Below are 16098 nucleotides of genomic sequence, written 5' to 3'. Positions count from 1 at the left end.
TTTTTTCAGAACTTCTTTCTTTCAAAAAAAGTAATATAGTAGATATAACTTTATTCTTCTTCCTCTCTCCAGAGAATGTTCTGTTTTGGAATTACATCTTTTACATCTATGTTCTTATGTTTTAAAAAATATTTATGTATATACTAATATATATACTAACACATACACAAACAATATAAAGAAGTGTTTATAAAACTTTCATAATTAGTATCATACTGTACCTATAACTTTTGCAAATTTCTTTGTTCATTAAATATTCAATGTTAGGGGCGCCTGGGTGGCTCAGTGGGTTAAAGCCTCTGCTTTTGGCTCAGGTCATGATCCTAGGGTCCTGGGATCGAGCCCCACATCGGGCTCTCTGCTCAGCAGGGAGCCTGCTTCCTCCTCTCTCTCTGTCTGCCTCTCTGCCTACTTGTGATCTCTGTCTGTCAAATAAATAAATAAATCTTTAAAAAAATAAATAAATATTCAATGTTAGATTTTTTAAAATTTAAGTTTAAATTTATTGTTAAATTAGTTAACATACAGTACAATATTAGTTTCTGAAGCAGAATTCAGTGATTCATCACCTACATACAACCCCCAGTGCTCATCACAAAAAGTGCCCTCCTTAAACCTCTTCATCCATCTATCCCATCCCCCGCTGCACCTCCATCCCTCAACCCTTATGTAAACCACAAGAGACTCTTCTCTCACAAAATAAACCTCTGGGGGGTTGGGGGTAGGGATAGGATGGCTGGGTGATGGACACTGGGGAGGGTATGTGCTATGGTGAGTACTTTAATTGTGCAAGCCTGATGAATCACAGACCTGCACCCCTGGGGCAAATAAGACATTATATGTTAATAAAAATAATTGTTTAAAAAAAGAGTCTCTTATGGTTTATTTCCCTCCCTCTTTCTGTACACCCCCTACCCATATGTTCATCCGTTTTCTTTCTTAAATTCCACATGATTTTTTTTTTAAGATTTTATTTATTCATTTGACAGAGAGAGAGAGATCACAAGTAGGCAGGGAGGCAGGCAGAGAGAGAGGAGGAAGCAGGGTCCCTGCTGAGCAGACAGCCCGATGCAGGGTTCGATCCCAGGACCCTGGGACCACGACCCGAGCCGAAGGCAGAGGCTTTAACCCACTGAGCCACCCAGGCGCCCCAAATTCCACATGATTGAGATCATATGGTATTTGTCTTTCTCTGACTTATTTCACTTAGCATTAATATACTCTAGCTCCAACCTCATCGTTGCAAATGGCAAGATTTCCTTCTTTTTGATGGCTGAGTAACATTTTATTGTATCTATACCACATCTTCTTTTTTTTTTAATTTTTTTTTTTAAAGATTTTATTCATTTATCAGAGAGAGAGAAGGGGAGAGAGCAAGCACAGGCAGACAGAATGGCAGGCAGAGGCAGAGGTAGAAGCAGGCTTCCCACTAAGCAAGGAGCCCCATGTGGGACTCGATCCCAGGACGCTGGGATCATGACCTGAGCCGAAGGCAGCTGCCCAACCAACTGAGCCACCCAGGCGTCCCTATACCACATCTTCTTTATCCATTCATTTAGTCAATGGACTGCTGGGCTCTCTCCATAATTTGGTTACTGTTGATAATGCTGCTATAAACACTGAGGTGTATGTACCCCTTCAAATCTGTTTGTTCTTATCCTTTGGGTAAATACCTACTACTGCGATTGCTGTGTAGTTAGTTCTATTATTCATGTTATTCATAGGGTAGTTAGTTCTACTTTTAACTTTTTGAGGCACCTCCATACTGTACTCCAGAGTGCCTGTACCAGTTTGTATTCCCACAAACAATGCAAGAGCGTTCCTCTTATCCACAGCTTCACCAATACCTGTTGTTTCTTGTGTTAATTTTAGTCATTCTGACAGGTGTAAGGTGGCGTCCTATTGTGGTTTTGATTTGCATTTCCCTGATGGTGAGTGATGTAGAGCATCTCCTCATGGGTCTGTTGGCCATCTGGATGTCCTCTTTGGAAAAATGTCTATTCATGTCTTCTGCCCATTTCTTGATTGGATTATTTATTCTTTGGGTGTTGAGTTTGATAAACTCTTAATAGATTTTGCAGTCAAATGCTCTACCCCTGAGCTATACCCCCAAACTCTTTATAGATTTTGGATACTAGCCCCTTATCTGATGTCATTTGCAAATATCTTCTCCCATTCTGTAGGCTCTCTTTTAGTTTTGTTGATTGTTTCCTTCACTCTGCAGAAGTTTTTTTCTTGATGGAGCCCAAGAGTTCATTTTTGTTTTTGTTTTCCTTGCCTCTGGCACATGTCTAGTAAGAAGTTGCTATAGTCGAGGTCAAAGAGGTTTCTGTCTGTCTTCTCCTCTAGGATTTTGATCGTTTCCAGTCTCACAGTTAGGTCTTTCATCCATTTTGAAATTATTTTTGTGTGTGGTGGAAGACAGTGGTCCGGTTTCTTTGGCATGTTGTCCAGTTTTCACAACACCATTTGTTGTAGAGACTGTCTTTTTTTCCACTGGAGAGTCTCGCCTGCCTTCTTGAAAATTAGCAGACCATATAGTTGTGGGTCCACTTCTGGATTCTCTATTCTGTTCCATTGATCTCTGTGTCTATTCTTGTGCCAGTACCATACCGTCTTGATGACTGCAGCTTTGTAATAGAGATTGAAATCTGGAATTGTAATGCCTCCAGTTTTTTCTTTTTCAGGACTGCTTTGGTTATTTGGGGTCTTTTGTGGTCCCATACACATTTTAGGATTGTTTGTTCTAGCTCTTTGAAGAATGCTGATATTCTTTTGATAGGGATTGCATTAAATGTGTAGATAGCTTTAGGTAATACAGTCATTTTTTTAAAAAAGATTTTATTTATTTAAAGAGAGACACAGCTAGAGAGAGAACACAAGCAGGGGGAGTGGGAGAAGGAGAAGCAGGCTTCCTGCTGAGCAGGGAGCCGAATGTGGGGCTTGATTCCCAGACTCTGGGACCTGAGCTGAAGGCAGACGCTTAACAGACTGAGCCACCTGGGTGCCCCTGGGTAATATAAACATTTTAACAATGTTTGTTCTAATCCATGAGCATGCAATGCTTTTACATTTCTTTGTATCCTCTTCAATTTCTTTCACAAGTGTTCTCTAATTTTCAGAGTACAGATCTTTTACCTCTTTAGTTAGGTTTTTTCCTAGGTATCTTACTGTTTGGCAAAACTGCAAATGGGATTAATGCCTTGATTTCTTTCTCTGGTACTTCATTACTGGTGTAAAGAAATGCAACAGATTTTTGCACATTGATTTTATAAGTTGAAACTTTGCTTAATTCATGAATTAGTTCTAGCAATTTTTTGGTGGAGTCTTTCAGGTTTTCTACATAGACCACCATGTCATTTGCAAATAGTGAAAGTTTGACTTCTTCCTTGCTGATTTTGATGCCTTTTATTTCTTTTTGTTGTCGGACTGTGGAGGCTAAGACTTCTAGCACTATGAGAGTGAGAGTGGCGAGAGTGGACATCCCTGTCTTATTCCTGCTATAGGGGAAAGCCTCTGTTTTTTCCCCACTGAGCATGGTATTAGCTATGGGTCTTCCATATATGGTCTTTATGATGTTGAGGTATGTTCCATACACCCCCTAATTTGTTGAAGGTTTTTATTAAGAAAGGATGCTGTATTTTGTCAAATGCTTTTTTTGCATCAATGTGATGATTTTTGAGATATATCCGTGATGGTACACGCAGATTCGGTTCATCCTTAACTGTGATATAGTATTCTGTAATTCATTTATCCATTCCTCCTTGGATAAGAATTCTGGTTGTTTCAACCTTCTCTAGCTTAGACACAAGTTTGCATTCCTGTACACACATCCAGTGTACATCCATACATATTTATTTAAGGAACACACTGAGAAGTGAAGTTGTGGGTCACTGAGACTATTCAGCCACTTTACAAGGTGTTGTCGATTTACAATCTGAAGTTGTTACACCAATTTTACATTTCTACCAGTAGTGAATGAGTTCATGTTTCCTTTGTAGTTTCCCAACATCTATTTAATATCCTCAGACTTAAGAACTTTTGCCAGTCTGATAAATGTGAAAAGGTTTTTTGTTTGTTCTGTTTTTTAAAGTGGCTCCATGCCCAGCAAGGAACCCAAAACAGGGCTTGAACTCATGACACTGAGATCAAGACCTGAGCTGAGATCAAGAGTTGTGTGGTTAACCCACTGAGCCACCCAAAGTGCCCCGGTGTGATGAGGTTTGAATTTGCATTTCCCTTATTACCACCAAGACTGAGTATCTTTGAATGTTTGGTGTCCATTTAGGTTTCCTTTTCAATAAACCTGCTGATCATATTATTTGCCCATTTTTCTACTGGCTGTTTGTCTTTTTATTTTTGATGAAGAAATGTGGTAAATCATAAGGAATCTTTAAAAATTCTGGCCCAAATGAAACAAGATGGGATCAGGAGGGAGAGAAACTATAAGAGACTCTTAATCTCACAAAACAAACTGAGGGTTGCTGGGGGAATGGGGGTGTGGAGAGGGTGGTTGGGTTATGGACACTGGGGAGGGTATTTGCTATATGGTGAGTGCTGTGAAGTGTGTAAACCTGGCAATTCACAGACCTTTACCCCTGGGGCTAATAATACATTATATGTTAATAAAAAATATAAAGATTACAAAAAAAATTCTGGGCCAATACTCTGTTGGTTAGATATGTTGAAACTACTTTCTATGAGTCCCTGGCTTAGATTTCAATTATTGTATTTTACACAGCTTTATATTTTAAAGTACTAAAAGTTATCATATTTGTTAACATTTTCAAAACATTTTTAGAAAAATGCTTCCCATACCCATAAAGGTATATACTCCTATAGTAATAATAGTAATAATAATTATATTTATATAGTGCTTATTACATGGCATGCCATATTTTAAGTATTTCATATCTCTATACTAATGTCTATCTCTATGAGTACAGTTGACATAGGATCTTACATTAGTTTCAGGAGTACAACACAGTGACTCAGCAACCCTAAACATTATGCTATGCTCACTGTAAGGGTAGCTACTAACTCTCACCATGCAAAGCTATTATAATACCATTGACTATATTCCCTATGCCTGTGACTTTTATTCACGCGACTTAGTCATTCCATAACTGAAAGCCTCTATCTCCCACACCCTTTGACGCATTTTGTCCATCCCCCAGCAATCACCTATTTGTTCATTGTGTTTATGGGTCTGAGTCTACTATTTGTTTATTCATTTGTTTTTTATTATTTTTTTTTAATTTTTTTTTTTAAGATTTTATTTTATTTATTTGAGAGAGAGAGAGACAGTGAGAGAGAGAATGAGCGAGGAGAAGGTCAGAGAGTGAAGCAGACTCCCCATGGAGCTGGGAGCCTGATGTGGGACTCAATCCCGGGACTCCAGGATCACGCCCTGAGCCGGAGGCAGTCGTTTAACCAACTGCGCCACCCAGGCGTCCCTATTCATTTGTTTTTTAGATTCCACATAGAAGTGAAATCATACCGTGTTTGTTTTTCTCTGTCTCACTAATTTCAGGTAGCATAATATACTCTAGGTCCATCCATGTTGTTACAAATGGTAAGATTTCATTCTTTTTTAAGGCAGAGTAATATTTCTGTGTGTGTGTGTGTGTGTGTGTGTGTGCGCGCGCGCGCGCGTGTGTGTGCGTACCACATCTTTATCCATTCACTTTTAGTGGGGATGTAAATTGGTACAGCCACTGTGAAAAAAAGTATGGAGATTCCTCAAAAAATTAAAAATAGAAAAAGACCATATGATCCAATAATTCCACTCCCAGGTATTTACCCAAAGAAAATGAAAACATTAATTCAAAAAGATACATGTACTCCCATGTTTACTGCAGCATTATTTACAATAGCAAATATATGGAAGCAGCCCAAGTATCTATCAATAAATATTTTATATCTATATATAATTCATTAATCTTCATAATAATACTATCTACTTTGTAGCATTGTTATCTCTATTTTGCAGATGAGGAAACTGAGTCAGAAGAGAGCTTCTCCTAAAAGTTTTAAAGTTATTTTTTACTTTTGGGTATTTAACCAATCTGGGAATTTTTTTTTTTTTTAGATTTTATTTATTTATTTGACAGAGATCACAAGTAGGCAGAGAAGCAGGCAGAGAAAGAGGAGGAAGCAGGCTCCCTGTTAAGCAGAGAGCCTGATGTGGGGCTCGATCCCAGGACCCTGGGATCATGAGCTGAGCCGAAGGCAGAGGCTTTAACCTACTGAGCCACCCAGGTGCCCCTGGGATTTTATTTTTGTGTATGACATAAACTAGGATTTAATTATAGTTTTTCTCATACAATTAACAAATTGTCTCATATTATTTATCAAATGGGTCATCTTTGCCCACTGATTTATAATGCTTTTCCTGTCTTATACCACACTCTGACTTATTCTATTTCTAGGTTTTATAGTCTATGCTATTGGATATTAGTCTTTCCCTACATCAGTACTGTATTGATTTAATTATGATGGTATGGATTTGGTACAGTGATTTTTCTGTCTAAATTCTACTTTTTCAAAATTATCTGGATTAGTTTCCCCCCTCTGACTTTTAAGACTATCTTGTAAAGTCGTATATAGTATTGTTGGAAGTGCATCATATGTCCTTTTTTAAAGTATGCAAATATTTCTTCTGAGTCTCCCCCACCATAATCAGCGTGAATAAGTTAGATTAATTTCCTTTGCAGTGAAAGAGAGAATAACACAATATTAAAATGTTAAAAAAAAAAAAGAGGGGCGCTTGGCTGGCTCAGTTGGTTAAGCATCTGCTTTTGGCTCAGGTCATGATCCTGGGGTCCTGGGATGGAGCCCCAAATCGGGCTCCTTCTGCCCCTCTCCCTGCTCATGCGTGCGCTCTTTCACTCAAATAAATAAATAAAATCTTAAAAAAATAAAAGACTAGAAAAGAAATCTACTACCTCAATATCCTTTAACAGAGGACCAGTCACATAAATTTCGGTATATCCATAGTACTAGAGGAGTAAATGATGCCAGTTAAAAAAAAATAAAAAACAAAAACTGAAAAAGAGGCCTAAGTTACTAATATAAAATAGATCTCCAAGATGTTGTTAAGTGAAAGAGCAATATACAGGGCGCCTGGGTGGCTCAGTGGGTTAAGCCGCTGCCTTCGGCTCAGGTCATGATCTCAGGGTCCTGGGATCGAGTCCCGCATCGGGCTCTCTGCTCGGCGGGGAGCCTGCTTCCCTCTCTCTCTCTCTGCCTGCCTCTCCGTCTACTTGTGATTTCTCTCTGTCAAATAAATAAATAAAATCTTTAAAAAAAATAAATAAAAAGAGCAATATACAGAATCACTTATATATACAGATACAGAATCACTTAACTTGGGCGAGAAAAGGAATGTAATACATGTATATTCGTATTTGTTTGTGTATTTGTAAAGAAGCTCTGGAAGGACATATATGAAATTAGTAACAGTGGTACCCTGTATGTACTGGCAGGGGTGGGAAAGGAAATGGGTAAATAGGGTCAGAGATCTGAGTTATTTTGCTGCATGCCTTTTTCTATTTTTTGATTTACAAACGAGTATTACTTATTTTTAAAAATTAAATATTAAATATTTTAAAGCTTCACCCTAAACTCAATTTTTGAAAAAGTATTATCTCGTTAAGGTTAAAAAAAGAGAAGACAAGTCTTTATCTTCATCATATGTTTCTTTGTTCAAGAAAGAGGTCAGTGAAGCAACTGGAAATGCAATACAAAGTATCGCAAGTTGTCTTAACAAGCCAAGCATTTTAGGAAAAAGAAAACTACAGTCTGAGAAACAAGCTGGAGCTCAGAAATTCTTACAGGATCAGTTTGGATTCCAGAGTAGAGGAAATTAACCCAAAAAAACAGATGAAGAAACTTAAAAAAAAACAATTAAAAAATTAAATGTATTTATATAAATTGTAAATAAAAATCTAGATAAAGGCAGTGTTGGAGCCAGCTCTCAGTGGCTCTGGAAGGTCAACTGTCCATCCCTTTCTCCAGCTTCACAGTAATCCTATCCACCCCACTACCTGAGAATCACTGGTCAAATCTGCCAGTATAGCTCTGGATAAAGGTGACTTTAGGATACATTAAAGTTCAAAATACACAACCAGAGAATCAAGAATCTGTGGTATGTTAGACAATTTTATGTGAATGCAACAATGTTTGGGGAACAACTTTAAAGCAGCGGGCATCTTCTAACAAGAAGTTTCATGTGAGGTTGCTCTGTAAATGGGTCAAATAACAGTTTTTACAGTCAGATCTTGGATAAGCCAGCTATTTTTCAGATTTCCCTTACACATGTCGAAATTAAATTACTACTGGGAAGTTATCATTCATGATATAGAGAATGGATGTTTTTCAAATATTAATGCTTATTATTATATATTCTCACATTTGTCATTTGCTATATCTGCTCTTTTAAAGCAGCTCTTTAAATTAATAACATGAAAATGTAATAAAGAGAAAGTAATCTTCTGATGTTATACAAAAGCATAGAAAAAAATCGAATAAATGCATACTGCCTGGCCCACATGTAGCAGTGACCCATTAAATAAAAGCAGGATGAACGAATTAACAATCATAGTCAGAAGTGATTCTCAAAAGTACAATAAAATGACTCTTTTACTCACCCAGTTCAATACAGGTGATTCCAAGTGACCAAATATCAACTTTCCCATCATACTGTCCTTCGTCCATAGCCAAGATCACCTCTGGAGCCATCCTGCCAAACGTAATGTACAAAACTTGAGTTGCAAATTAAAAACAAAATTCATTTAATGAAGTGATTTGGTGAAATAGCTGTTTGAACACAGTCTGAAATTTTGTCTGATAAAGATGTTATTTAACACAAGTCATTTGGAAAAACACTGTTCAAAATATAAACATTACACTCAAGGATTTATATGAAATAACACATTATTTTCAATAAATCCTGGTTCTACCATTATCTAACAGTTTTACCATGGCTAAATTACTTAACCTCTCCGTATATCAGTTTTTCCATCTGCAATGTGGAGAGAATTCTAGTACCTACCTCAGAGATTTGTAAGGAATTCATATGTATGAAATATTTAAATAACTATAGACATGAAAAATACTTATGAACTATTTAAAACAATATAATCAGATATTTCAAAGATATTACAACTTAAAAAATAAACAAACGTGCTATGGTGATGGATATTGTTTGTCCAGAATGGATTTCCATAGGAGGGCAGGGCCTTTATCAGTTTCATTTTTTTTTTTCCTATTACTATATGTAAGTGACTACCTAGTAAATGCTATTTGATGATCATGGACAGAAAGGAAATTCAAATAGTAGCTGATTTTTTTAGTAGATAAGTAATTATCCAGGGATATAAGTCATTATCCAAGGTACAATGCAATTCCAGTTTATCTATGAAAAAGAAGAAAAGCATCTTCAATAGATGGGGTGAAATTTTCAGTCAGAGTGACAAACTAAGAAAAGTCTCAGAAAAGAACTCAACAACAACAAAAAAGAAACCGGATTTCTTTCATTGAAAGGTAGTATTTTTGTTTGTTGACGAGAGAAGGTTAAAGAAACTACCTTGTCCTTGCGTAGAGATTAGGCCTTAAGAGAAAGTTTCAAAAGACACTTCAAATGAAATCTAAAACCTGAGCTTGGTCAGTGAGTTAGTTGATAATCCTGCTCAGTTTACACACAGTGACATCAACCTTATTTGAACAATTTAAAGTCACTGGAAATTTTATACTAAGTCAGAGTGTTTCTTTTTTTGCCAGTGAGTTTTCTCTCCTTTAATGGAAACCTCATTTGAGGCACATGGTGAGACACTGTCAAAAAAACAAAACAAAACAAAAGCAATGCTTTGAGGCCATCTTGTTCATGTATGCATATTTTAAAATTCTAATTTTTAAGTTCTACATACCAGTAAGGAGTGCCCACAAAGGAGTTGGCAGGAGAAGCCATCGAGGCAGATCCAAAATCAGCTAGTTTCACCTGACCTGGCTCTGTTAGAAGAATATTTCCTGCTTTAATATCCCTATAGAAAAAAATAAGAGGGTTAGAAAATTACTTTTCAACTTTGATTATGGAATAGGTCAGAGCATGCAATTAATAAGACAAAAAGTTTATTAAAAACAAAACAAAACAAAAAAACCTTGCCCAGACAGCCAGAGGGGGATTTAGTAATTACTGAATGTTTTAAGGGGGGCCCAGATTCCTGGGTGTACTTACAGGTAGGTAGGTCAAAGTAATTACTAAAAGGTAGAGTTTTCTTTAGAGGGAAGGAATGCAATGAGAAAAAAGGCAGACAGACGCGGGACAAGGAAACCTATTCAGTTGCTACACTTAAAAAAGCATATTCTCAGATGCCAAATCCAGTCATCAACAGTATCTCTTATGTTGGGAAAACTGTTGCCATTTGTCACTGCCTTTTTTTTTTTCCTTTTCCAAATTACCTAAATTTTTGGATACTAAACAAACCTTCCATAACTGTATTCTCTACCTACCCAATAAACCTCAACTACACACATACCTTTTCTTTCTTGCCTGTGACCCTTTCTCTCTGCCTTAATTGTAACTGCAACTCTAAGGCATTTGAGGGTACATGTTACATAGAAGGTGTTATTTTAAAAATAACACTGAACAGTAAAAAGAAGACCCTGAAAGATCAAAACAAACAAGGATTAGGGATTAGGAAATTGCATTTCTATTGTATTACTACAAAGAATCGCAAGTGGTTACTACTAAAGCTATTAGATATTTTATGCAGCAGAAAGTTTTCAAAATATTATTTTAAAATATTCATTGTTGAGGATGGTAATTCAGAATGAGAAGATGTGGATGTATTCTTGATTCTCTTCAAAAAAAGCATGAGGTGTAATGAGGACTAGGAACCAAGACTTATAAAATGATGGGCTGTGGAAAGACAAAGCAGAGAGAATGAGGAAAACTTGAGCTGAAAATGAGAAGGTTCAAATGTTTCCAAAGCAATGTCTCCAAAAACCTTCTCTTCAAAATTCAGTTTCTTTACTCAAGATGACATTAGGCATTGGCAGAGAGGACTAAAAAACCATTTATTTATTTATCTAACAACAGAAAAATATCTCTTCTCTATTACCTTCAATTAGAACACTGGCTTGTCAAATCAAAATAATAAATCTGAGATGTGGTATTTATTTTTAAATAGTGAGCACAATTTAAAAGCTTTGTTTTTCAACTTTTATACACTAAGGGAGATAAAGCATAATACAGAATATGAAACATTAAATTAATGTGCAGATTTTGTTAACAAAGGCACAAAAAAATGAACCATGGCTTTAAACAGGAACCAGCAAAATCATATATAAACAAGCAGGCATTTGGTAATGACATTTTGGTACCCAAAAACTGCACTATAAATTTTTTTTTTGTTGTTAAACCCATAGCATTATGGTTAAATCCATTTTATAAGCATTTATTAGATATGGTTAGGCTCATTCTTTGTCTTTACAAATATGCCAAATTCATGGCAGGAATTTTGGTCTGCCTATTTTGAGGAAGTTCTGCTTTTCTTGTACCAATAACTGATAATGGCTACTCCAGGGTGATTAAAACGTAAGCAAAAGGGGAACCTATGATGTAATAGTTTCATTTCTTCCTAGTAAATGTCAAACTTTTCTTTTGTTTTTGAGCCATCTGAGATCTTTTATATCTACCCCATATTCCACTACTGCCATCATTCATTAAAGTAATCGTACTAGGAAGTTCTTTATTGAGAGAAGGAAAGATTAGGAACAACATCTTTATTTAAAAGAAGTTAGTGGTAGGAAGTAGATTGGAGGGAGGACAGTGCAGTTGTGGTAAAGAAAATAAAAGGCAGAGGAAAGGCCTGGATTAGGAGTTAGGAAATCTGAGCTTCAATCTTTATTATGTAAAACCTATGAAATTATGGGCAATTATTTAAATCTTTCAGAGTCCCAGTTTCTTCATCTGCCAAGATAAATACAAGAATATCTTCCTAAATATCTATGTGGACTATTGAAATGCACAATATTTTAACGTGATGAAACAGCACAATTTTATAGAAGATTGAGTTGTTATTTACAACAGGAAAAGGAGAAGAAATTCAGCTAGGAAAGAAATACATGCAAGGAAGGCTAATTTTCTTTTCTTCTTGGCAATGTATCAAAAGGCTGCTGGGCCCTTCCTCAAATTCTCCTGCAACATCCTGCTTGGAGGATAGTTACCTAGAGGACAGAGGCGATGCAAGTCTTTGTGTACATCTGGGACAGACCAAGAGACAGAAGCTAAATTCTGACAACTTTACTTCTTACATCCAGGAGCAGCAGCAGTCTCTTTGCTTCCTATAAATCCACAGGAACCCTAAAAAGTGGAGCATGCACTAATTTTCAAGATTCCTTGGATAGTCCTATAACTGACATTTAACTGGTCTCCAATCTTACCTATGAATCATTGCATGAGAATGCAGGTAGGCCAGCCCCTGCAAGGCACCGTGAGTAATGGCAGCAATTTCCACTTCCTGAAGTGGTTTTTTGTGAACTGAAGAAGGAAAAGAAAAATTCAGAAGTAATAATCAGTTGCATTCTTCTTAATATCTTATACAGTTATACCAAACTGAATTACATACTCTCATATGACACTTTGGGAACACATTCACCATATTTCCTATAGAATTGCAATAAAAAATCAGACAACAGGAAACTCAAGCACAAAAACAAACAAACAAACTCCTTAAAACAAAATAAAACAAAGCCTGATACTCACGGTAATGAATTGTTGATTGACTTGTCAGTAGCAAGTCAAAGCCACCACTGATTCCAATGGGCCAGGCCCAAATTTACCAGTCCTTTCTGACATTTTAAATGCCTAGAATGTTTTAGATTGTATTATTCTCCTCTCCACAGAGCATCTATAATTACCTCTTCTAACTACAGGTTTTCATTATTTGTGAAAGCAGCTAATAAGCAATTTCTATTCAGAGTTCAAGGATGATATAAGAAAGTTTTTTTTAATGTAAATTTTTAACCCAGTCTCTGATTATAATAGCATTTGCGGAAGAGAACTGGGTCAGTCAAGAAATCTGAAAGAATTAAATATCAATATAATTTGATACCATCTACCTTTCATACATACGTATGAATTTGACGTTTTTTAGCTACATACACTACATCACATGAGCCGAACATTTTAGCAAGTACCTGCCCTGGATGGGCCATGAGCTGAACAGCAGGAGGGCGGTCAGTCATTCCAGAGACACTTTCAGCCACCACAGAGATAAAGTTTGAACAGCCCATCCACACAACCCTTAGGTCTGAGTCAGCATCCATTTGCTTTGCCCAATGGCAAATATAGGGCATTTAGGAGGAAATACTATTCTGGTCAAGACAGAACAGAAAGGAAGGGATAGTGGTTTTATTCTTACCTTCTAACAAATCAGAGGCTGAGCCTAGGCAATATTCCATCACCAACTGTAATAGAATAAATAATAACCAGAATAATTTTTTTAAAAAAAGATTCCACTTATTTATTTAACAGAGAGAGAGATCACAATGAGGCAGAGAGGCAGGCAGGGAGAGAGGGGGAGAAAGCAGGCTCCCTGCTGAGCAGAGAGCCCGATGTTGGGCTCAATCCCAGGACCCTGGAATCATGACTTGAGCTGAAGGCAGAGGTTTAACCCACTTAGCCACCCAGGTGCCCCAATAACCAGAATAATTACAGTTAATAAGAAACTGCTAAAACCAACCAAGTAACCAAGGAACTAAGAATAAATGAAGATAAATTTTTATCTTAAAAAATTTCTAGAACAGGGGCGCCTGGGTGGCTCAATGGGTTAAGCCGCTGCCTTCGGCTCAGGTCATGATCTCAGAGTCCTGGGATCGAGTCCCGCATCGGGCTCTCTGCTCAGCAGGGAGCCTGCTTCCCCCTCTCTCTCTGCCTGCCTCTCTGCCTACTTGTGATTTCTCTCTGTCAAATAAATAAATAAAATCTTTAAAAAAAAAAATTTCTAGAACAATATTATTAAAATACTATTGGTATTTACTGAGTTTGCAATTTTGGGACTCTTTTCAAAAACAAAAAGGAAAAAACTCCTTTACTCTCATCTTAGATTTTTTTTTTTTTTTTTTTAGGTGTCCCAGACTACTGATTTATAGACAAGGTCAGAACCATGAGTGCTCAATGACCAATCTCTACACACACACTCTCTCTCTTTCCATACTATTTTCTTATTCTAAAAAACATATTCTAAAACCATATGTTCCTTTTAAAATACAAATTTCCTAACGTCACCTACACATAACCACAATTAATATATTAGCTCTTTTCATTTAAAATAATTGATGCAAAAACGTGTTTATGAATTATGTACTTTATTTATGAATTATGTACTCTATTACTGGAATAATTTAGAAGAATATGAGATATAAAATTATATAATACAGACATGTGATATATATTATAATCATATATTATTATAGCATATAATAATCATACATTATATAAGATTAATATATAGTATCATATTCTTCTATACCATTCTAGGATTGCTAGGTATAAAGTACATATTATATATCATATATTGTTATTATTTTTAAAAGATTTTTATTTATTTGTCAGAGAGAGAACATGCACAAGCAAGGGGAGTGAAAGGCAGAAGGAGAAGCACAGAACTCAATCCCAGGACCCTGCGATCATGACCTGAGCCAAAGGCAGCCTCTTAACCAACTGAGCCACCCAGACGTCTCATATACCATATATTATTGTGTATAACAGAGTTATACGTTTATATCTAAACTGTTAAATTTGTTATATATTTATATGTGTAATTAAATATATAACTATGTATGTTAAAATCCTTCCATTATCAGAATAATTTAAAACTTAAGAAACATAACTTTAAAGTTTTGAAATTTTGTAGTTTTCTGCTTGACATTAAAATAAGCAGATTTGAAAACATTAATTTATTTTCTTATTAATAGAAGTATAATTGACATACAATATTATGTTGATTTCAGGTACACTTCATGGTGATTCAACAATTACCCATTATGAAATGCTCAGTACTCTAAATGTAGTTACCATTTGTCACCATATGAAGTTATTACAATATTACTGACTATATCCCTACACTGTACTTTTCATCTTCGTTATTTTATAACTACAAGTTTGCACCTCTTAATCCCCTTTACCTATTTCACCCATTCCCCCACCTCTGTCCCATCTGGCAACTAACAGTTTGTTCTCTGTGTTCATGAGTCTGTTCCTGTTTTTTGGTTTGTTTGTTTTTTTTTTGGATTCCACATGTAAGTGAAATCATATGGTATTTATTTTCTATGTCCAATTTATTTCACTTAGCATAATACCCTTTAGGTTAATTCATGTTGTCACAAATGACAAGAGTCCATTCTTTTTTATGGCTAAGTAGTATTAGATTGTATATGTACATCACATCTTTATCTATTCGTCTATCAATATCACTGAGGTTGCTTCCATTCCTTGAGTATTTCAAATATGCTGCAATAAACACAGGGATACATATATCTTTTCAAATGTGCACTTTTGTTTTCTTTGGGAAAATACCAAGCAGTGGAATTACTAAGAATGGATGGTATTTCTATTCTTAATTTTTTGAGGAAACGCCATACAGTGGCTGCACCAATTTACATTCCCACCAACAATGCCCAAGAATTCCTTTTTCTCCACATCTTTGCCAACACTTTTTTTTAAATCTTTTTTTAAAAAAGATTTTATTTATTTATTTGAAAGACAGAGATCACTAGTAGGAAGAGCAGCAGTCAGAGAGAGAGAGGAGGAAGCAGGCTCCCCACTAAGCAGAGAGTCTGATGCGGGGCTCGATCCCAGGACCCTGAGATCATGACCTGAGCCAAAGAAAGCAGAGGCTTAACCCACTGAGCCACCCAGGTACCCCAAGTCAAATTAGTCTTATGGCTGTTTGTATGCATGTCTCTAGCAGTTTAGTTCCTACGAACTCCTCCTACTGAGTCTATCAAATCTGTTGTGGACAGAGACCCATTAACCAAGCTTATTAGCACTCTGTGTAACTTAAGAATAAATAGGCTTTAAATAAGAGCTCA

General features: G+C 36.2%; 1 protein-coding gene across 1 annotated transcript in view; it reads right to left on the bottom strand.

Moving 5' to 3' along the window:
• TAOK3 (TAO kinase 3) overlaps positions 1–16098 on the bottom strand; it is a 191462-nt gene that overhangs the window by 62991 nt on the left and 112373 nt on the right. The window contains exons 6-9 of the mRNA XM_044244178.1: positions 13428–13473; positions 12448–12544; positions 9930–10043; positions 8652–8743 (exon numbers count right to left, since the gene is read on the bottom strand). Coding sequence (XP_044100113.1) covers positions 8652–8743; positions 9930–10043; positions 12448–12544; positions 13428–13473 — 349 coding nt within the window. The remainder of the gene's footprint in view (positions 1–8651; positions 8744–9929; positions 10044–12447; positions 12545–13427; positions 13474–16098) is intronic.

The sequence above is a fragment of the Neovison vison genome, chromosome 3, assembly GCF_020171115.1.
Source record: "Neovison vison isolate M4711 chromosome 3, ASM_NN_V1, whole genome shotgun sequence".
Taxonomy (NCBI): domain Eukaryota; kingdom Metazoa; phylum Chordata; class Mammalia; order Carnivora; family Mustelidae; genus Neogale; species Neogale vison.
This window is presented reverse-complemented; position numbering and strand designations above follow the sequence as displayed.